The sequence below is a fragment of the Xenopus laevis genome, chromosome 9_10L (assembly GCF_017654675.1).
Source record: "Xenopus laevis strain J_2021 chromosome 9_10L, Xenopus_laevis_v10.1, whole genome shotgun sequence".
NCBI classification, from domain to species: Eukaryota; Metazoa; Chordata; class Amphibia; order Anura; family Pipidae; genus Xenopus; species Xenopus laevis.
Window position 1 is genome coordinate 10,911,576 of NC_054387.1, and position 24,763 is coordinate 10,936,338.

The 24,763-nt window shown below is 40.7% G+C and overlaps 1 protein-coding gene across 1 annotated transcript in view; it reads left to right on the forward strand.

The window, feature by feature from the left end:
• ptpn1.L (protein tyrosine phosphatase non-receptor type 1 L homeolog) overlaps window positions 1-24,763 on the forward strand; it is a 47,322-nt gene that overhangs the window by 15,014 nt on the left and 7,545 nt on the right. Inside the window, 4 exon segments of the mRNA NM_001092616.1 lie at window positions 15,947-16,037; window positions 19,245-19,345; window positions 20,822-20,920; window positions 24,325-24,462. Of these exon segments, the coding sequence (NP_001086085.1) occupies window positions 15,947-16,037; window positions 19,245-19,345; window positions 20,822-20,920; window positions 24,325-24,462 (429 nt within the window).

Consider the following 24,763-nt stretch of genomic DNA (forward strand, 5'->3'; position numbering starts at 1 on the left):
TAATAGCCAGAACACTACTTCCTGCTTTTCAGCTCTCTTGTTTTCCACTGATTGATTACCAGGCAGTAACCAATCAGTGACTTGAGTGGGGCACATGGGACAAAACTGTTGCTTTTGAATCTGAGCTGAATGCTAAGGATCAATTACAAACTCACTGAACAGTTATGTCCCATGTGGTCCCCCTTAGTCACTGACTAACTCAGTTAGAGAGCTCTGTTCTGTTCTGTTCTGTTAGACATCCAGTCACTCCAGTCTTTATACATAACATTTTTTGCCTAATTAACTATATTAGAAACATTTACTCTTTTTTTATTTTTACACTGAACTGTTCTTTTAAAAGGGGTTCTAAATTTAAGGCTATGTAAACCCAAACCCTAATTCTAAATATTTTTATGGTTTTAAAGTTTTTTTTTTTTTTTTTTTTTTTTGTGTATATATAACTACTTCCAAAAGCAGTGCCAGTGTCCTGTAGATTGTTGGGTAGAAGTTTCGGGAGCAGGTATAAATGCGGTTCTCCGGGGTTGCGGGCCTTCTCAATAGCGAGTTTTACTCCTTTTTTTCTGATCACGCCTACTTCCAGTGATGTCACTTCCGGTTTAAAATGACAGCACTTCCTGTTTTACTCCTTTCTTTCTGATTACGCCTACTTACAATGATGTCATTTCCAGTTTACAATGACAGCACTTCCTGTTTCTTTATGGTCAGCGGGTTGCAGATAAGGTACTTGCTGGTCGGGTAGCGGGTTCAAGCGGGTAAGTATGTGGGTCCGGTTGCGGGTCGGGTTCGGGTTTAACAAATTGGTTCTGCTCAGGACTCTACTGTCAGTCTCACCCCCTCCTATTCTCTGTAGTGGTTCTGACACAATGTAGCAGAAGCCAGCTGAGATGGACCTATAAAGAAGCATGCACGGCTGCATTCTGCAACATTGTCTCAAGAGCCAGAACCAGCAGTGCAGAAAGGGATAAACATTCTGCTTCTCGTTTGCTAATGTTTCCAGCTTCTTTGAAGATAGTGCTCTGTTCTGTCCATCACACAGTAGCATCTTGACAACCTGCAGAGCTTAAAGCACCATATTGCTTTTAAATGCTCTTGAGCAGTAAACTTGTCTGGTTTTAAAAAAAAAATAAAGGGGGAACTCCATCTGGAAAACTATTGAAAATATAATGAATGAATATGTAATTATAAGAAACTTTTCAATTGGTCTTTATTTCTTTTTTTTATATATATATATATATATATATATATATATATATATATATATATATATATATATATATATATATATATATATATATATATATATATATATATATATATATATATATATATATAGTTTTTGGATTATTTGCCTTCTTCTTCTGACTCTTTCCAGCTCTCAAACGGGGGTCACTGACCCCATCTAAAAAACAAATCCTCTGTAAGGCTACAAATGTATAGTTATTGCTACTTTGTATTGCTCATCTTTCTATTCTATCTTCTCCTATTCATATTCCAGTCTCATATTCAAACCAATGCATGGTCGCTAGGGTAATTTTGACTCTAGAAACCAGATGGCTGAAATTACAAACTGGAGAGCTGCTGAACAAAAAGCTAAATAACTCAAAAACCACAAATAATAAAAAATGAAAACCAATTGCAAATTGTCTCAGAATACTAAAAGTTAAAGGGATTGTTCATCTATAAATTGAGATGGAGTAGGGAGTGAGATTCTGAGACAAATTGTCATTGGTTTTCATTTTTTATTATTTGTGGTTTTTGAGTTATTTAGCTTTTTGTTCAGCAGCTCTCCAGTTTGTAATTTCAGCCATCTGGTTGCTAGAGTCGAAATTACCCTAGCGACCATGCATTGGTTTGAATATGAGACTGGAATATGAATAGGAGAGGGACTCAATAAAAAGATAAGTAATAAAAAGTAGCAATAACAATAAATGTAGCCTTACAGAGCATTTGTTTTTTTAGCGGAGGCCAGATACCCCCATTTGAAAGCTGGAAAGATATAGAAGAGAGAGGCCAATAATTAAGAAACTATAGAAAATATATAAATATAGAACCATAGAAAAAAAATAATGAAGACCAATGGGAAAGCCACTTAGAATTGGCCATTCTGTTACATACATAAAGTTAACTTAAAGGTGAACTTCATCTTTTCTCTCAATATGAAACTGTTTTGGGTGGAATTCCCCTTTAATACACAAAATTATTTAAGCTCAATTTTACACCTGCTCATTGTAAGTTTTCCCTCATTTCACATCTCTTTTTTTTTTTTTTTTGGTCTTAAATTTTTATGGGAAAATGTGTTATTGGTGTGATTGCGATGCAGTCCATAATATGACGAGTGCAAAATCTCCCAGAGTGCTTAGAGGCGACTTCCTTTTCAAGAAACACTGCTGTAAAGGCTGACCCTTCTTTGAACAGAGTTCACACGCTTCTCCGAAGTACAGTGAGAAGCATCCTCTCCCACCCACTGACACGGGCTTGTTTCTTGCCTTGGTTTCCGGTTCAGCTCACTTCATGAGCGATGGGGGCCTTGTTATGAGCTAAGGGGGCCCAGTCTGAAGGCCAGTTAGGGGGAGATTTGGGGTGAGTGCTTATTTGTACCCTGGGTACCCCTGGAACTGTAGCAGGGTGACTGTTACCCCAATGTTTCTATATATCTGTAACCTTGTTATGAGCTAAGGGGGCCCAGCCTGAAGGCCGTTAGGGGGAGATTTGGTGAATGCTTATTTGTGTCCTGGGTACCCCTGGAACTATAGCAGGGTGACTGTTACCCCAATGTTTCTATATATCTGTAACCTTGTTATGAGCTAAAGGGGCCCAGCCTGAAGGCCAGTTAAGGGGAGATTTGGGGTGAGTGCTTATTTGTACCCTGGGTACCCCTGGAACTATAGCAGGGTGACTGTTACCCCAATGTTTCTATATATATGTAACCTTGTAAGGGGCCCAGACTGAAGGCCAGTTAGCGGGAGATTTGGGGTGAGTGCTTATTTGTGCCTTGGGTACCCCTGGAATTATAGTAGGGCAATTTTTTTATATATGTAATCTTGTTAAGACCATTGCAGAGCACATTTTTAACTTTCTCACTCCATTTAGGGTGATGGCACATGGGGAGATTGTCTCCCGACCCTTAATTTCACTACAACTGGCGGCAAATCTCCCAAAAAAGATTTTCCATTTAATAACATTACAGTCACCGCAAATAAAACTTGTGGCAATCCGGCTAAACCACAGGAAATTGCTTCCCTACAGTCAAAGCAGTTCCGGTGACTAGCTATTCTAGGTTGCTTTTGTACAGGTATGGGATCAGTTATCCATTAAGCTCAGAATTACAGAAAGGCCCTCTCCCATAGACTCCCCAATTTTTACAAATGATTTCCTTTTTCTGTGTAATAATAAAACAGTAGCTTGAACTTGATCCCAACTAAGATATAATTAATCCTTATTGGAGGCAAAACCAGCCTATTGGGTTTATTTAATGTTTACATGATTTTCTTGTAGACTTAAGCCATGAAGATCCAGATTGTGACAATATCCATTATCCATAAAACCCCCAGGTCCCGAGCATTCTGGATAACAGGTCCCATTCCTGTATCTTCCATTTGTGTGGCCGCAGCTACTCAAAACATAATGTATTATTGGGGTAGGCAACCTAACGCTGTGCAAATATTATCAAACTACAACTTACGGCGGATTTTTAATTGCAAAACCACTATTTATTATGCTAAAATAGCCTCCACAATCTTATCCGTTTGAAATAAAATTTCATAAGAGACAATTCTTCTTGTCTGACCGATCTCACTGCTTTTTTTATCAATGCTTTTGTCCTCTCAGCAACTGCACTTGGATGAGGGTTTGCCATGAAATCGATGTCGAGCTCCTAGATGTGGCATCTGAAAGCGAGCTGATGCCTGTTACTAAATAGCAAATGCCAACCTGATAATTTTAGATACACTGTGAGCTCCTGCTCCTACTTGGAAGACGGCTTCTAAGAATCCATTTGGCCTTTTAAGAATCCTGCAGCTTTGTGCCGCTCCCCATCGGTGCACTTAATGCTCCCGGCTGCCAATATATGCTTCTTCTAAGGAATAAACTGAAGCCCTTTATAAGGAAAGCTAAATTGCAAGCATTTCCCCATAATAACTCTGCACAATTCAGCAGTGGAAATTCTGCTTTCTTTGCTCAGTTCACAGGGGTAGGATGCCCCTTACTCCAGCCCTAGGCATGGGGCACTTTCAATTCTTATAGCTCAGCAGTTGCACATGCCCCATTGTCAGCTGGAGGAACTAAGCACTTGGGAAAGTAAATAAGTAATGCCGCGACTTACAAAGATGGCTGCCAGGTCTTGTTGGAATTGACTGAAATTTGGTGAGGCTTTTGAAAGGGGGTGTTCACCTTTGAGTCATTTTAAGTATGATATAGAGAGTGATATTCTGAAGCAATCGGCAATTGGTTTCCATTTTTTATTTTTTATGGTTTTGGAGTTATTTGGCTTTTTATTCAGCAGCTCTCCAGTTTGCAATTTCATCCATCTGGTTACTAGGGTCCAAATTACCCTAGCAACCATGCATTAAATTGAACGAGAGACTGGAATAGGAGATTAATTTAATAAAAAGACGAGTAGTAAAAAGTAGCAATAACCATAAAAGTGTAGCTTTAAAGGAGAACTAAAGCTTAACTAAAGAAGTAGCTAGAAATATTTTATTCTATATTATTTTATATTTATTATATATTATGTTTTGTGCTTCTGTACCAGCCCAAGGCAACCACAGCCCTTTAGCAGTAAAGATCTGTGTCTCCAAAGATGCCCCAGTAGCTCCCCATCTTCTTTTCTGCTGATTCACTGCACATGCTCTGTGCTGCTGTCACTTACTGAGCTTAGGGAGCCACTCACAATATACAGTACACATAGAATAGAAATGTCACAATATAAGGCTGATTAGTAATTAATATGGATAATAACTACATGGCAGCACAGAAACCAGTGCAATTAGCATCAGAATTTAATAATCAGCCCTGTAGCATCAGCTTATATTACAGGGGAAGCTCATTTTCTGCTGGATAATTAGTGACGAGCCCTAAGCTTAGCTTCTCAACAGCTGCTCAGAGCCCACTGAGCATGTGAGTGTCACAGACACTTTCCAAGATGGTGACCCCCTGTGACAAGTTTGAAGTCCTGGATCATTGCTGCTATTGACAAGCTCAAACTTTAGCCTCGTGCAATAAGTTCATTATATAAAATATGGCATGTTTAGCCATATTCATATTTAGAGTTTAGTTCTCCTTTAAAGAGCATTTGTTTATTTTTTAGATGGGGTCATTTGAAAGCTGGCAAGAGTTAGAAGAAGAAGGCAAATAATTAAAAAAAAAAACCAAAAAAACTATAACATAAATAATGAAGACCATTTGAATAGTTGCTTAGAATTTGCCATTCTGTAGCTAAAACTTAACTTAAGGGTGAACCACCCTTTTAAGTTGTGGGGGGGGGAGGAACCTTTTTGCCTCACTGGTAGTGGAAACGGTAATTTTTATGGCTTTCACTCTCCTTATAAAGGATATTAAAAAAAATTATACTTATCGTTTGCTCAGAATTATCAGCATTTCCCAACAAGATAAATGTCGGTTTCATGCAGTCTGGTATGTAGTCCCCGTGCCAGCTGGTACAGAGCAAGATTAAGTATGTGCACAAGAAGTTCTACCACCTGTTGGAACCGCACAAGATAATCTGCTGTTTGTCCCCTGAATTTTCTTTGGCAAACAAAGAATGTGGGATTTAAAAATAAACCAGCCTCTGACCTTCACATCACTCACTTTTTTTTTATTTAATTTTGTTTTATTTCTGTAGTTTAAAATCTGCCCACTTCCCTGCTTGTTTTATTTGTATATGTCCAGCCATTTCTCCCTTCCTTATCCCTATGTTAGGCCTCCACCCATTTCCTCAGGATAGATATGAACCCTGGAGCCAACTGCCTGTCTGTCTGTCTGGATGAATGAATGGTGGCTAATGGCATAAGGAAGTGCTGGATATGACTACCTGAGACAGAAAGTATTTTTCCTGTATCTTTGCTTGAAATCATAGCTAAAATGTGCCATAACTCTTAGGGAGCCTCATGCAATAGACACAACCATGGATGGGGCATGAATACTGGATTTTAGTAATCCCCACGCTTAGACCCTCATTCCTTTAACTTCTGTGCTGCCTGTGCTCTCAGAGATAATAAAGCCTTAGGGCAGAGACACGTGTTCAGATTCAGGGAGATTCTTCTTCGGGCGACTAATCTCCCCAAACTGCCTACCCGTCGGCTAGAATGTAAATCACCGGCGGGATGGCACTCTGAGCGCTTCGTCCTCACGAAGAAACTTCGGGCGATTCCAGAAAACGAAGGCTCAGAGTGCCATCCCACCGGCAATTTACATTCTAGCCGACGGGAAGGCAGTTCAGGGAGATTAGTCGCCCAAATCTGAAGGAGAAGGAACCCTAACATTTGGGGTGGTTATTCTATTGGGAAGGGGAAAACATTTTTCACTTCCTTGTTTTGTGACAAAAAGTCATGTGATTTCCCTCCCCCTCCCTAATTTGCATATGCAGGTTAGGATTCGGATTCGGATTTGGTTCAGCCGGGCAGAAGGATTTGGCCGAATCTGAATCCTGCTGTAAAAGGCCGAATCCCAAACCAAATCCTGGATTCGGTGCATCCCTAATTTATTGACATGACAACCGCACATGCTTTGTGGGTCGTGGGCATGTTTGGGCCAAACTTTTACTTCTGCCTGAAACCTTACTATGCCCTTCTTCTACCTCTGGCAGCCGGAATTTATAGGAGACTACCCTGCCCCCTTCATGATGTCTGAGATGGGCATGTTGAATAATTGCAGGGTTGGGTGTGGTCCAATTTTGTGGAACCCACACATCACCAATGCACAGTACATAGCATTTTCTCAGATGACTGCATGTGCTTTTTTATAATCGGCTCAGCGCACTGGAAAAGGTGGCCGGCCGGCATATAGAGTAGTATTGACCCAGGGTGAGTGACCTGTGGTGCCTAATGATTTGTATGGGATTTTTTTTTTCCAAAACGCATGAGTCATTAGTGCTGCTCCAGCAGAATTCTGCACTGTAATTCATTTCTCAAAAGAGCAAACAGATTTTTTTTATATGTAATGTTGAAATCTAACATGGGGCTAGACATATTGTCAGTTTTGCAGCTGCCCCCAGTCATGTGCTCTGATAAACTTCAGTCACTTTTTACTGCTGTACTGCAAGTTGAAGTGATATCACCCCCTCCTTTTCTCCCCCTGAAGCCCAACAACAGAACAATGGGAAGGTAACCAGATAGCAGCTCCCTAACACAAGATAACAGCTGCCTGGTAGATCTAAGAACAGCACTCCATAGTAAAATCCAGGTCCCACTGAGACACATTGAGTAGGAGAAACAACAGCCTGTCAGAAAGCAGTTCCATCCTAAAGTGCTGACTCTTTCTGAAATCACATGACCAGGCAAAATGACTTGAGATGCACCTACACACCAATATTACAACTAAAAAAAAATACACTTGCTGGTTCAGGAATGAAATTTTATATTGTAGAGTGAATTATTTGCAGTGTAAACAGTGTCATTTAGAAATAAAAACTACACCATAAACATCATGACAGAATCCCTTTAATGTTTCCTTCTCTAACATTTCGATCTGTCCAAGCAATGCCTTCCAGTTATTTTTTTTTGGCAACAAATGTTCTATTTTATGTAGAACTGCTTCCCATTCCATAGTCTATTAGGGAGCCATGACGTTTGACTTCACTTCATCCTACTTTTATCCGCTGTGTAATTCTCTGCCTTGTTGCCCTGTTTCAGCTTAAATGTCTGCCCCATGGATCACTGCAGCTTTATTTATAGGAACTATATTCCAACCTCCAAAGCCAACATGCAGTATGTAACCGTGTATAGTTACAGTATATCATATTTACATGTATGGAAAAATCCATTTATTTCCGTTTTACAGGGCTGTGCTTCCATCTGGTGGGCTTACACCAGCCTCCTAATAGATCCGCTAGATTTTGTGTTTACTCTAATGTAGCATTTCTCCCTAATAGTGTTCTTTTAGTCTTTTGTGTTACATTTAATCATCTGAAATGAAAGCAGTTCATGTAGAGAATAATCTTCTCATAGGTCCCCAGCAGAGAATCCATTCTGAGTGATTCCAAGGTCTCAGTCCAACACGGCGACTGTACCTTTAAAGGAGAAGGAAGGGCTAAAATGAAGTAAGCTTTATCAGAAAGGTCTATACAAATACACAAGTAACCCCTCAAAGTAATGCTGCTCTGAGTCCTCTGTCAAAAGAAACACTGCATTTCTTTCCTTCTATTGTGTACTCATGGGTTTCTGTATCAGACTTCCTGTTTTCAGCTTAAACCTCTAGGGCTAGGGCTTGAGCATGCTCAGTTTGCTCCCCTCCCTCCCTGCTGTAATCTGAGCCCAAAAATGAGTTAGAGTTCTGCTACCGACCCGACCTGCAATTACCTTATCAGCGACCCGCTGACCCATCAGGAATCAGGAAGTGCTGTCATAAACCGGAAGTGACATCATCAGTAGTAGGCGTGATCAGAAAAAAGTAGTAAAAATCGATATTTAGAAGACCCTCGGCCCGACCTGCAAACCCGCAGAACTGCCGACCCGCTTCTATACTCACACCCGGAACTTCTACCCGCAACCCGCAGGGTACCGAAGGTTTTCGCGGGTTAACCGCGGGTACTGTACCTGCTGCAGGACTCTGCTATAAGTGAGCAGAGAGAGACTCAGGCAGGAAGTGACGTCACAGCAAGCTTATATGGCAGCTGCTATCCTAAACAAACAGAGAGCTTCTAGAGCCGTTTACTCAGGTACAGTAAAGCATTCTACTGAAAATATAGTGTTATAGCTTGCACTATTGTGGCTAATCTATTGGCAAAAAACTGCCTCAGTAGCTTTGATTCTCCTTTAAACAAATATCCGACAAATAATTATCTGTAGCAAGTTCCATCAAGTACAGTCACCGGGCCTTTTCTCCCAGAACAGGAAACAGTGAAACAAAAAGGAATTGGAAGTTTTGCTACTTCTACACGACCAGTTTCACTTCACATTTAACTGCAACTTTGTCTTTAATTCCATATCGGGAACTTTAATTGCCGACCTGTAGCAAAACTACTAAAACTACTCGAAAACTCTCTTTTGCCTAATGAAAGTCTCATTAATGAAAGTCAATCTCATTTTAAGCAACTTTCCGATGTACCTTTGTTGTACATCGTTGACGAATTGAAACACAAGTTTAATCTGTGTATGTTCATTGCACTTCAGGGTCTGACTCCTAAAACAGTAGACCTGGGGTTTTCCAGATAACGGATCTTTCCGTAATTTGGATCTTCATGCCTTAAAGGGGATCTATTGCAAAACATTAAAATGTAATATAAGATCCATCTTGCTGAAATATGAAACTTTCTAAATATAATCAATTAAAAATTCTGTACAGTTTATAAAATAATCAAGTTACTCTGCACCCCTCTGAGCAACCTGTTTCTCTTCCTGCAGTAGGTGGAGTCAGTTTTTGATTGACATTCTTTTCCTAGAAGATGTATTCAAGCTCTGTATTTAAAATTACCCTCTGTGATGGAAATCCTTTCTCTCTGTGTAAAAAAGGTCTATACAAATACACCAGTAAACCCTCAAAGTAATGCTGCTCTGAGTCCTCAAAAGAAACACCACATTTCTTTCCTTCTATTGTGTACTCGTGGGCTTCTGTATCAGACTTCCTGTTTTCAGCTTAAACCTCCAGGGCTAAGGCTTGAGCATGCTCAGTTTGCTCCTTTCTCCATTTCCCCCTCCCTTTTCCCTCCTCCCCTATTCTGTACAGAATTTTGAATTGATTATATTTAGAAAGTGTCTTATTTCAGTGAGATGACACTTATATTCCATTTTATTTTTTAGGAATAGATCCCCTTTAAGTCTACCATTTCTGCATTAAACAAACCCAATAGGCTGTTTTTTCTTCCAATAAGGATTAATTATATCTTCGTTGGGATCAAGTACAATGTACGGTTTTATTATTACAGAGAGAACATAAATCATTTTTAAAGATTTGGATTATTCGATTATAACGGAGTCTATGGGAGGCGGCCTTTACGTAAATCAGAGCTTTCCGGATAACGAATCCCAAACCTGTATATTATTTTGTTAGGCTGAAATAAATATGGCAGCTCCTACACGCACTGATAAATACAAAGGGACTGAGACTATATTCATTCTTGCCTAATTAGAGTTTGTTTGTAGACCTGCTCCTGTCGTGTGGCCATGTCTACTAAATCATTGACTGTAGTCTCTAAAATCCCCCAAATATTTTCTTTGCTGTGTCGATATCACAGAGCACATGCTGTATAAATGGTGGTGCAGAGAGAGAGAGAATGTCCTTTTCTGTAGCTGCTAATCTTGATGGGCCCTGGGCCAGATCTGCTTTCCAGGAAGTCTCAAATTATTATTTTTTTTTTCTTTTGTGTTTGTTTTTTTTTTTTTTTTCCTTTCAAATACCAAGAAATCTTTTTATTGCGGTTAAGTTCTCAGTTCCAGTAACTGCAGTAGGGTTATTGCAGGCTCAGATGCCAATAAAATGCTGCGAGTTTGCAGGGTTTTTTTTTTGCACTGGGCTATGCAAACGTATTGCGATTTTGTTTGTTCTTCATTCTTCTCTCTGTGTGGATGGGCCTTTAAGGGAATTTATACTCTATTTATACGTAGGATTTATGAGGGCAATGCTTGTGCACACAGATCATTCCTTTTCTGTTTGTATTTATACTTATGGGAGGGAGTTGTTCTATTGTTTCCCTTGCACATTGCACGGCACGTTCCTTCTCTGTATATGTGTGGTTAAACATGCAGATGGGAGCTGCCATATTGCTTCCCTTAGGTGGTACAATCTGAGCGTATACATCCAACTTCTGATGATGGATTGATTGATGCTGCTTGAACTCAGTATATGGGACACATACAGGCAGGTTAATTGACTCCTGGTAAAATTACCCCTTGTGTCTGTGACCTTAGATTGTAAGCTCCATTGAGGCAGGGACTGATTGAAATGATGTAGTCCATTCCTTTTAGGGAATTGTCGCCCCGAAGAAGAGGTCGATGGGGCGACTAATCTCCCCGGATCTGCTCGTGTGGACTGACACTTACAATTATGGGATGCATTATCAGCAAACCCGTTATCCATCAAGCTCCGCATTACAGAAAGGCCGTCTCCCATAGACTCTGTTTTAATCAAATGATCCAAATGTTAAAAATTATTTTTTTCTCTGGAATAATAAAAAAGTAACTTGTACTTGATCCCAACTAACAGTAGACTTGAGGCATGAAGATCCAAATTACAGAAAGATCAGTTATCCAGAAAAACCCATGGTATTGTGGATACCTGAACTCTACATGTCCCATACATTGTGGATAACAGTAGAGCTAAGGTATGAAGATCCAAATTACAAAAAGATCTGTTATCCGGAATACCCCAGGTCCCAACATTGTGGATAACCGGTCCCATACCTGTACTTGATCCAAACTAAGATATAATTAATCCTTATTGGAAGCAAAACCAGCCTATTGGGTTTATTTAATGTTTCCACGATTTTCTTGTAGAGTTAAGGTATGAAGATCCAAATTATGTAAAGATCTGTTATCCGGAATACCCCGGTCCCGAGCATTGTGGATAACAGAACCCATACCTGTACTTGATCCCAACTAAGATATAATTAATCCGTATTGGAAGTAAAAATAGCCTATTCCGTTTATTTAATATTTACATGATTTTCTAGTAGAGTTAAGGTATGAAGATCCAATTTGCAAAAACATCTGGTACCCGGAATACCCCAGGTCCCGAGCATTGTGGATAACAGGTCCCAAACCTGTACTAATAAAACATTAGCTTGGACTTGAACCCAACTAAAGTATAATAAATCGTTATTGGAGGGCAAAGCAAGGGTTTATTTATTGATTTTTGTTAAGATATGGGGATCTCAATTATGTAAAGATCTGTTATCTGAGTTTGTAACACACTGAATGCTCTTGGTAATGTTAAATAACTGGGCTATTTTCCAAGAAGAGCAAGTAATTACAAAGCAGGTGTTGCTTCTCTCTGCTGTGTTGCCACTATAAATAAGAACGGCTAAACAAGAAATGTTTTCTACGACAAAAACAGAAAGAAAAAAAAATCTGACCGTGTTCAGAGCGAAGAAACATGATGTAGATTTAAAGGGGAACTAAACCCAAAAAATTGAGTTTTGAGTTATTTAGTTCTAATGCTCCAGGTAGGTCCCTTGCACCATGTTATTGCGAAAGGACATTTTGGGTGTAAGCAAATCCTACCAAGGGCTCTATGAAGTTGTCATTGGACTGTGCTCATCCTTTTAAATGGTCACAGGTGATACCCAGGCTATTCATGGGTTGCTCTCCCTCCCGTCCCTCGTGTAAAGTATCCAGTGACACTTGGCTTGCTGTGGGAACCTGCTCGGGCTGATTGTACGGAAGTGGAAATATTTAAATATCCCTTTTGGATGAGGGGTTTTAGAAGAATCAAAGGGATTCAGTATCTTGTCTGAGGTTGTCGGACCAAGAATTCCGAGCATGGACTCCACATGGGCAGCTCAGGGTGTAATTCTTCTCTGTATATTAGTGACTTCCTCTAACCTCTGTGTATTGCACAATATGACCGGATATAAATTATCTACACATATATATACATTGCTTTCCAGGAATGTGTGTATGTGAGTATTGCACACAATTTCTTGCACTCACAGGAAGCTGCTGTTCCCTGGTGCACAAACCAATGCTTCTATCTATCTATCTATCTATCTATCTATCTATCTATCTATCTATCCATCTATTATCTATCTATCATCTATCTATTTATCTATCTATCATCTATCTATCATCTATCTATCTATCTATCTATCTATCCATCTATTATCTATCTATCCATCCATCTATCTATCTATTTATCTATCTATTTATCATCTACCTTCCATCAACTCCAGGCAATATCTATTGATCGATCGATCGATCTATCCATCCATCTATCTACCTATCCATCCATCTATCCATTTATCATCTATCTACCTATGTACCTATCCATCATCTATCTATCTATCCATCCATCTATCTACCTATCCATCCATTATCTCTCTCTCTCTCTCTCTCTCTCTCTCTCTCTCTCTCTCTCTCTCTTTCTCTCTCTCTTTCTCTCTCTATCCATCCAACTACCTGTCTGTCCATCCATCTACCTACCTATCTGTCTATCTATCTACCATCTGTCTCATTGGCAGTGTGAGTGTGACATTACACCATTTCCGTCCCCTGTACATGTTGGTCTGTAGTCGCTGAATTAATCTCTTGCTTCATCACTTCCATCTTGCCTCCTCTCATCCTTTGACGTAGCACCAACCAGACAGATGGGGAATCCCACGTTGATTCAGTGCCACTGGTCCGGTGTCAGGAACAATTTCTTCACTGCCCAGGAAACCCCACACTGAATGTCTGCCCACTCAGCGCTCTCAGTATAACGCAATGCCAGGGGGCAAAGCTCTTCTTATCTACAGAACACTAAGCAATTAGGAGAATATTCACTACTAGTCATAGAGTTACACTGTTAGATGTATCTCCGTGCCTGTGCTCAGGCCTGGATTTGTGGAAAGGCCACCTAGGCCTGGGCCTAGGGCGGCAGGACTTTAGGGGGGGCGGCATGCTGCCCAACCACACCCACATTGGTTCGAAAACACAGGGGATGATGCGCTGGATATACAATCATTTTTTAAATTTCCCATGCGCCAATCCCCATTGCTCCAGTCCAGATGATGAAAATTCGCACAAATAAAGGGGAGGGGACAGGGGCGACGAACGGCAGTGGGCCTAGGGTCACCTGCCATGTAAATCCGGCCCTGCCTGTGCTACTAGGGAAGCTCACATGTATGTACAACAGAGAAGACTCACTTTTCCATAAGAATCACTGTTTATCCAAATGCAAAGTTTGCTTGGTGTTTCCATAAAGCACCACTTTGTGTTTAGTGCTCTGTTCCGGCCTCACTCCCGTACCGGCAATCAGTCCTTCCTTGTTCCGTGCTTCTAGCTCTCTCCAGCCCGCACTGTTCCTGGAGCGGTTCCTTAGTTTACACGTTTCTTTAGTTTCATGGACTCAGATTCATTTTCTCAAGGACTGAAGATGTTGATAGCCTTCATGATGGGTTTTTTTTGCCCAAAAACTCCAATAATTTGAGTTCCTTCCATTGGAAAACTTGATTCATTTTAAGTTTCACAGCTCAAACTCACAGAATCGAGTTTTTCTCCACAAACCATTCGAGTTGTGAGTTAATTCGAGGTATAAGAATCTCTAACATTCGACCTATGATAAATAACTCCCTTTGCATGTTCTAGAATGGCAAATTCTAAGCAATTTTTCAATTGTCATCATTATTATTATTATTATTTTTAATTATTTGCCTCTGACTCTTCCCAGCTTTCAAATGGGGGGTCACAGGTAGGGTTGCCACCTGGCCGTTAAAAATGATGGTTGATCCCAGTGTTATTAATAGGGAAAAAAGATAAATATATAGGAAGGTCAGTGATCCCAATGTTATTAATAGGGAATAAAGATAAATATATAGGAAGGTCAGTGATCCCAATGTTATTAATAGGGAATAAAGATAAATATATAGGAAGGCCAGTGATCCCAATGTTATTAATAGGGAATAAAGATAAATATATAGGAAGGTCAGTGATCCCAATGTTATTAATAGGGAATAAAGATAAATATATAGGAAGGCCAGTGATATGATCCCAATGTTATTAATAGGGAATAAAGATAAATATATAGGAAGGTCAGTGATCCCAATGTTATTAATAGGGAATAAAGATAAATATATAGGAAGGTCAGTGATCCCAATGTTATTAATAGGGAATAAAGATAAATATATAGGAAGGTCAGTGATCCCAATGTTATTAATAGGGAATAAAGATAAATATATAGGAAGGCCAGTGATCCCAATGTTATTAATAGGGAATAAAGATAAATATATAGGAAGGCCAGTGATCCCAATGTTATTAATAGGGAATAAAGATAAATATATAGGAAGGTCAGTGATCCCAATGTTATTAATAGGGAATAAAGATAAATATATAGGAAGGTCAGTGATCCCAATGTTATTAATAGGGAAAAAAGATAAATATATAGGAAGGCCGGTATTTTTTTCCGGAAAAGGTGGCAACCCTAGTCACAGACCCCATCTAAAAAGCAAAAGTTCTGTAAAGCTACACATTTATTGTTATTGCTACTATTACCCTTATTTCTATTCAGGGCCTCTCCTAATTCATATTCCAGTCTCTTATTCAATGTTGCTAGGGTAATTGGCGCCGTAGCAACCAGATGGATGAAATTGCAAACTGGAGAGCCGCTGAATAAAAAGCTAAATAAGTCAAAAACCACAAATAATAAAAAATTAAAGACAATTGCAAATTGTCTCAGAATATCCCTCTCTACATCATACTAAACATGAATTTAAATGTGAACAACCACTTTAAATGCAGGAACCCAAAGAAGAGTCCATGTCTCTGCCTGGGTGCAGTTGAGGATCTGTTGCTACAAACACTGAGCCAATTGTATTGTTTATACATCAGATACTTCCCCCGTATGTGAGTGTAAAATCTATTATGTTCCCTCCTGCTCCCCCCCTAGTCCATGTGGTTTTCCTTAGTAACTCGTATATTTTAGTCTGATCGTTTTTCCAAGTCGGCACTTGCCAGAAGCAGCAGAAGTCTGACCTTTGCCAAAACAAGCAATAGGAGTTTGGGGTGGGGGGGGGACATGGACGACCTTTTATTTCTGCTGTGTTTTTATCATCTGTCCCGCATGGTGCCGGAGACTTGAACTGCTTCCTGTTTCTTCCTTGCAGGAAATCCGAAATCAAGCCAGTGACTTTCCGTGCAAAGTGGCCAGACTGCAAGAGAATAAAGCCCGCAACCGCTACAGAGACGTCAGTCCTTGTAAGTCCCCGGAGCTCTTCTGGGTTAGACCCGTAATGTAGGTTGCGTATTCTTAGTCCTAGTCATGGAGTTTTTGCTTTCTTTTTAATGGGTTGGTGGGGGAATCCGTTATATAATTGAAATGGGACCTACTATACTTTCTGTCCATAAAATGCATTATATTTATAATGTCCCCCCCCCCCAAACATCTGTTAACTGCTTGTGCAGAGGAACGTACTCCTACTTGCCTACATGCTCTATTACTTACAGGTTCCTGCAGTTTTAACAGTTTAACAGTAACAGTTTTATGATATCTCTGTACAGACTTTGAGCCTGTACTAAGCACAATTCAGCAGGAACAGTCCCTAAGTTTGCTCAAAGTCTGTACAGAGAGATACCATAAAACTATGGCAGCATAGGTATTCCTCTGTACTAAGCACAATTCAGCAGGAACAGTCCCCTAAGGTTGCTCATAGTCTGTACAGAGAGATCCCATAAAACTATGGCAGCATAGGTATTCCTCTGTACTAAGCACAATTCAGCAGGAACAGTCCCCTAAGGTTGCTCATAGTCTGTACAGAGAGATCCCATAAAACTATGGCAGCATAGGTATTCCCTGTACTATGCACAATTCAGCAGGAACAGTCCCCTAAGTTTGCTCCAAGTCTGTACAGAGAGATCCCATAAAACTATGGCAGCATAGGTATCCCCTGTACTAAGCACAATTCAGCAGGAACAGCCCCTACATTTGCTCATAGTCTGTACAGAGAGATCCCATAAAACTATGGCAGCATAGGTATTCCCCTGTACTAAGCACAATTCAGCAGAAACAGCCCCTAAGTTTGCTCATAGTCTGTACAGGGAGATCCTATTAAACTATGGCAGCATAGGTATTCCCTTTACTAAGCCCAATTCAGCAGGAACAGCCCCTAAATTAGCTTATAGTCTGTACAGAGAGATCCCATAAAAGTATGACAGCATAGGTATTCCCCTGTACTAAGTACAATTCAGCAGGAACAGCTCCTAAGTTTGCTCCAAGTCTGTACAGAGAGATCCCATAAAACTATGGCAGCATAGGTATTCCCCTGTACTAAGCACAATTCAGCAGGAACGGCCCGAAGTTTGCTCATAGTCTGTTCAGAGAGATCCCATAAAACTATGGCAGCATAGGTATTCCCCTGTACTAAGCACAATTCAGCAGGAACGGCCCAAAGTTTGCTGTACAGGCTATGAAGCTGCTGATATTTTTTTAAATAGTTTTTGATAATTTAACAGTTCCCTATTGGCATAGAGTTTATTTTGGAAAATATTTAACCAAAATGGGAACTTCCCCTCCTTGACTGTATAATTATAGTTCTCTTTTCCGACTGGCCATGTTGTTCCAGACTCTCAAGCTTCTGCACTGAGCTGACTTGTACGGGAATTATGAGTGTGTGCTGAGCTGTCAGAGATCCACAATGGCAGTTTACCACAGTCCAAAACTGTCAGCATTTAGTAACACCTTCACACTAGGGAAACAGAGACAAATAATTATACATTCACCTTCATAATTACTAGACATACAAAGTAATTAAATTGGGAAGATTAAGTGTGATTGGGATGGTTGGCTAATGCATTACTGGCACCTCAAGTCTTTGGAGCCCGTGTAACCCAGGATTTATGACTAGATGACATGTTGGCATCCCCTCCAGCTTTCTGAAGGTATTCTGACTCGTTACTTGCAGAATAACCTGAACCATACACAGTCCATTCTGGCATGCTCTCTGAGCAATCAGCCCATGGGCCAAAAGAACAGAGCGCATACAATGGGACACACACACACAACATGGGTCCCTTCTCCATACAAATTGAACAAGTGGCTGGAACAGTAGGAGATAAAGAGCTGACGCTCGGTCTGTTCTGCTCACAAGTGAAATGTGCAGACAGCACAAGCGGCACCTTCATTTGAAAATTTAAAGAGAAACCAGCGATCTTTAAAAGAGAAGGAAAGGCTAAAATTAAGTAAGCTTTATCAGAAAGGTCTATATAAATACACCAGTAAACCCTCAAAGTAATGCTGCTCTGAGTCCTCTGTCAAAAGAAGCATTTCTTTCCTTCTATTGTGTACTCATGGGCTTCTGTATCAGACTTCCTGTTTTCAGCTTAAACCTCCAGGGCTAGGGCTTGAGCATGCTCAGTTTGTTCCTCTCCCCCTCCCTTCCCTGCTGTAATCTGAGCTCAGAGCTATGAGTGAGTAGGGAGAGACTGAGGCAGGAAGTGATGTCACACCAAGCTAATATGGCAGCTGCTATTCTAAACAAACCGAGAGAGCTTCTAGAGCTGTTTACTCAGGTATGCTAAAGCATTCTACGGAATAAATAGTGTTATAGCTTGCACTATTGTGACTAATCTATTGGCAATAAACTGCTTTGGTAGCTTTCCTTCTCCTTTAAAGGAGAACTAAATCCTAACTAAAGATGTAGCTAGAAATGTTGTGCAGTATGTTTTGTGTTGCTGTACCAGCCCAAGGCAACTACAGCCCTTTAGCAGTAAAGATCTGTGTCTCCAAAGATGCCCCAGTAGCTCCCCATCTTCTTTTCGGGCTGATTCACTGCACATGCTCTGTGCTGCTGTCACTTACTGAGCTTAGGGACCCACTCACAATATACAGTACACATAGAATAGACATGTCACAATATAAGGCTGATTAGTAATTAATACAGATAATTACTACATGGCAGCACAGAAACCAGTGCAATTAGCATCAGAATTTAATAATCAGCAAACCTGTAGCATCAGCTTATATTACAGCCAGGGAAGCTCATTTTCTGCTGGATAATTAGTGACGAGCCCTAAGCTTAGCTTCTCAACAGCCAATCAGAGCCCACTGAGCATGTGAGTGTCACAGACACTTTCCAAGATGGTGACCCCCTGTGACAAGTTTGAAGTCCTGGATCATTGCTGCTATTGACAAGCTGAAACTTTAGCCTCGTGCAATAAGTTCACTATATAAAACATGCCATTTTTAACCCTATTCATTTTTAAGGTTTTGTTCTCTTTAAAGCACAGAAATCAGAGCTGGTCAATGGAGCGGGTCCACATGCCTTTCAGACTTAGCCTCCTGTCTCTGGATCATACTGTAAAAACATATTTATTGTTAGTAAATAAAATAAAGCCACTCATACTTCAGTCTCCATGCCTGTGGCTCATTGTGCCTTTCATTCTGTTCTTTTGTGTTTTCTATTCCAGTTGATCACAGTCGAATAAAACTGCACCGAGAGGACAACGACTATATTAATGCCAGTCTTATCAAGGTGGAAGAGGCACAAAGGAGCTACATTCTTACCCAGGTGAGATTTATGCAGCTACACAGGGAAAGAAGGGTTAAAGGAAACTCTAACATTATTAGTGCCATGACCCATGCAGAGTTGAGTAGCTGCATTACCCCTGGGGTGGGGGGACAAAATCAACCTCCATTCTCTCGTTTAGCCGATACCTTTTAGCACGGGTGCTCTGACAGGCAGTTCTCTTATGTAAATGAAGGGCACCGCTATTCCTGTTATCCATAAGGGGAAGCAATATGACATTATATAACATTATATATAATATAACCCCAAATGCAGAAGAGAAGCACCTCACATGCCAATGCTTTCATTATAATCCAGTGTAGTCTCCAGAATGCCACTAATGCACGACTGCAGGTTCTGATCTGTTTTCTCTTGTCTGTTTGTGAAAGGTGAGTGGAGAGGTTGCCACTGTAGCCCCCACATCCAGTGACATAAAAACAACTGCTTGGTGCCCAGAAAAAGGCTGTAGGTGGTGCCCCCTGAGATCACGTACGAGGCGGCGCTCACTTTTTTTTTTTTTGTTTAAATAAAAGCATAGCAAAAGTAATCTTTGTCTCGCATGACTTTTTTAGTAGTAATTGGCCTACAACCTTGAAAACTTATGTGGCCACATAATTCTAACCCTTAATAAACATGAGTGATACTCTCTGTATAACTCAGCCTGCAGCCTTGTGCCTTTATATGGTCACAGAACAACCCCTCAGTGACTTCTAATATCCTTATCATTTACAGTAGGGGGTACATTATCCCTTATAATACATGAGTGATACTCAGAGTTCCCTGTATAACTCAGCCTGTAGCCTTGTGCCTTTATATGGTCACAGAACAACCCCTCATTGACTTCTAATATCCTTATCATTTACAGTAGAGGGTATATTATCCCTTATAATACATGAGTGATACTCAGAGTTCCCTGTGTAACTCAGCCTGCAGCCTTGTGCCTTTATATGGTCACAGAACAACCCTTCAGTGACTTCTAATATCCTTATCATTTACAGTAGGGGGTACATTATCCCTTATAATACATGAGTGATACTCAGAGTTCCCTGTATAACTCAGCCTGCAGCCTTGTGCCTTTATATGGTCACAGAACAACCCCTCATTGACTTCTAACATCCTTATCATTTACAGTAGGGGGTACATTATCCCTTATAATACATTAGTGATACTCCGAGTTCCCTGTATAACTCAGCCTGCAGCCTTGTGCCTTTATATGGTCACAGAACCCCTCAGTGACTCTAATATCCTTATTATTTACAGTAGGGGGTACATTATCCCTTATAATACATTAGTTCCCTGTATAACTTAGCCTGCTTCCTTATGTCTAACATTTGGCCAGTGAATTAACCTCTCTTTTTCCTTAAACCCACACAGCACCGTAAACATGAGCTTAGTCTATTACTGGAATAAAGGATGGGCTTTTCTTTCTAAATAAGCATTTTATTTGTGTTATTTTTGTGTGTTCCCTCTTCTATTCAGGGGCCTTTGCCAAATACCTGTGGTCATTTCTGGGAGATGGTTTGGGAACAGAAGAGCATAGGAGTGGTTATGCTCAACAGAGTCATTGAAAAGGGATCAGTAAGTATTTTCAGCTCCTACCTTTTCTATTTGCCCCGAGCTCAGACTTGTTTCATCTGTGATAAAGTGTAACTGCCAGCCTGCCCAGTGCCAGCATGAAATAAGCACTGACTCCATGATACACTTATTGGCTTGAGGCTGGAGGGATTATATGTCGTTTTCTGTGCGGAAATACAATCTGCTTTTACTGTTTAGTGTCCTGTAGCCTATTATCCCCCTATATTAGTGTAAAATTAATTAGAATTATGTAAAAGCAGTGTTTAAAAAAAAAAAAAATAAAAAAAAAAAACCAAATATAATCTGTGACTGAGTCAAATAAACCTTTAAAGGGCCGTTTTACCTTTTTAAGTTAACTTCTAATATGCTTTTGCTCCTGACTCTTTCTGTTTTCAAATTGGGGAGTCACTGACCCCGTCTAAAAAACAAATGCTCTGTAAGGCTACAAATGTATTGTTATTGTTACTTTTTCTTACTCATTTTTCTGTTCAGGCCTCTCCTATTCATATTTAAATCAATGCATGGTTGCATGCATTGACCCTAGCAACCAGATGGCTGAAACTACAAACTGGAGAGCTGCTAAATAACTCAAAAACCACAAATAATAAAAAATGAAACCCAATTGCAAATTGTCTCCGAATATCACTCACTGTGTCATACTAAGGGTTAATGTTAATGTAAACAACCCCTTTAATGCACATAATCAATTAACCTGTAAACCATAAATACTGATGTCATCGGCAATATATGGAATTGTCTTTCCCTGTGATTTCCAAACACCCTGGAATGGGACAGAAACTTTACAGGACCGGCAGCAAAAAAAAAAACCAGCATAAATCTGAAATGATAATGTCCCATAGAAAGGTTCTTGAATATAATTTTTGACTCGTGTACCTCTACGCCTGCACAGAATCCCGGTCTCTGGTGGGACTAACTGCCCGTTTCATCTGTCAGTTATCAGTGAGATATTTGGATACAATCACACCTGACTCGTTTCCCATCCCGCTGGAAGCAAAGACTCCATCCTGGCCTGTTTGTTTCAATTCATGATTTATTCTCTGCTGACACATTTAAATGCAAGCCGGTGACTTGGCACAAGACAAAGCAATGGCTGATGTTGCCATAAATCCCTATTTCCACCTGCTGAACCGCTCTCCCCGTGTGTGCGAGTACTGAATAGCTGACGCTCTATAGCACCGTGACCCCTACTTCTCTCCCAGCCCAGTCATTGGTATTCCATCTGAATTGCGCATTTTCTGGAGTTCTCCGTGCAGGATTTACTGGAGACATGAGCTGCTCACTGTCTCTTGGAAAAGGATTTCTCCCCTGTGTCGTCTTGGGTTTCAGGATGCTGCTGCTGTGAACTACAACTCCCAGAAGTCCCAAGGAATGCTTGACTACATTATTGTGCTTTTTGTCCACATAGATTGCTACAATAATGCCTGAATCCCCTGTACTGGCGGAAAGATGAAGTGAAACTGGTTTATAGCTTGACGTGTCCTGTACTTCCCTTTAAACTTTTCTTAACCTGGTTTCCAGTTCAGTTTTCGACAGGCTGTGAATGCAATTAGGTCTGTTTGTCACACTAAATGCTTTCCATCATCAGCTAATGTACAATGCATGTTTATTTTGTAACACACACTCTCTGTCTCTCTCTCCCTCTGTGTGTGTCTCTCTCTCTCCCTCTCCCCCTCTCCCCTTCTCTCCCTCTCTCCCTCTCCTTACTCGCAATGCCGGCTTCCAGGCCCATAAATTTATAGACTCGCACCTGTCCCACCCCTTTAGTGACATCTCAATGGTGCGGGTCAATAGATAGAGGGGACGGAGCAGACCAGACTAAGTTAGGGATCAGAGGGCGCAGTCGAGGAAAATTCAACCCTTGCATCACTAGTTTACACATATTGGATAAGGACTGCATTTAAGGGGTCTTTGTCGAGTTGGAAAATCAAAAGCCCCATCTGTGGACCCCACACACAAGCCAATAAGCTGCCATCTCAGTCGTGAGTTCTAGATAAGTCTGTAGAGATTCCATAGATACAGTATACAGCCACAGATACATTTGACTCTGCAGTGATCAGACATCCCCATAACCGATCGTTCCAGCTGTCTGCAGATTTCTCTTCCACCAGTCCCTGCTCTGCTTTCTGCTACATTTCATCAGTGAATAGTTTTTGTGATGTCCAGCAGCCCCTTCTGTGGGTCATAATATTACCTCTCTGTACTGAGCCACCACATGCTGCAGTCGTTCTCTCTAGATCACTAAATAAAAAGCCAGGCTCATTCCCCGAGGGTGCGACCACTAATGCTCCTCAATCAGCACCAGCGGAAAATTCACAATGGCACTAATTGAAAATTGTGTCACTTCTTCAAGCAAAATTGTCCTTTTGGAATAGGATTTTGCCAGCCCTCGATTAGGCCAGTCAATTCGCTTCAATGTTATACATTTGTGAGAGCATTAGCCACTGGCACATGCTGCAAAGTAGAGGATTTCTATATATAGAAACATTGGGGTAACAGCCACCCTGCTATAGTTCCAGGGGTACCCAGGACACAAATAAGCACTCACCCCAAATCTCACCCTAACTGACCTTCAGACTGGGCCCCCTTAGCTCATAACAAGGTTACAGATATATAGAAACATTGGGGTAACAGTCATCCTGCTATAGTTCCAGGGGTACCCAGGGCACAAATAAGCAATCACCCCAAATCTCCCCCTAACTGGCCTTCAGACTGGGCCCCCTTAGCTCATAACAAGGTTACAGATATATAGAAACATTGGGGTAACAGTCACCCTGCTATAGTTCCAGGGGTACCCAGGGCACAAATAAACACTCACCCCAAATCTCTCCCTAACTGGCCTTCAGACTGGGCCCCCTTAGCTCATAACAAGGTTACAGATATATAGAAACATTGGGGTGTCACCCTGCTATAGTTCCAGGGGTACCCAGGGTACAAATAAACACTCATCCCAATTAACTGCCTTTAGTAAATCTTCAGCGGAATATCTGATTATGTAAAGTAACAATTTTATTGTTACTTTTCGTGTCTATATTTCTATTCAGACCCATTTCTCTTCCTGCTTCTTATTCACATGATTGGTTGCTGAACAAATGCAGATTGCCTCATGATGTCACAGCGTATGACATGCTAAAAGTGAATTTAAAGGGAAATGCGTGGAGATGGCAGAGGGTAGATTTATGTGGTTTAGGGATGTGGCAAATTCCCAATAGGCTGGAAAACAAATGGTAGGAAAATAAAACAAAATAAATAGGAAAGTCTCCAGCCTATGGGGTAATTTCTCCTCCCCCTTGCCCATAGAGGAGACACGTATAACAAGCACACGCGTGTTCCAGTAGCAGATATAGAAGTCCGGCCGGGTCCCTCATGTTCTTTTCTTGTCTCTGCAGATCAAATGCGCTCAGTACTGGCCAAAGAAAGAAGACAACCCCATGGTGTTCGACGACTCAGACTTGAAGCTGACGTTGCTTTCAGAAGACATCAAGTCTTATTACACAATACGACAACTCATGCTGGAAAATCTCAGTGTAAGTGTCAGCCCTTCACACGGACGTCACTCCACAGGCTCCGGCTTCTGGGAAAGACTCATCTTGGGATTTCAGGCGCATTTATATTAATGGGGCGACTGTAATCTGATGCACTAAGGGGAATAAATAGAATATCTGCTAAGTCATGTGCATCAGCAGTGCTAAGGGATGGGTCCCTCTTTAATCAGATATTCTGATTTATTTTCCTACCACTAATTAGTGATTCTTAGAATCACCTCCCATTTATTATCCCATTGCATGTGGTTTGTACAAGCTGCTACATTAGTCATTAGGGTCTAAA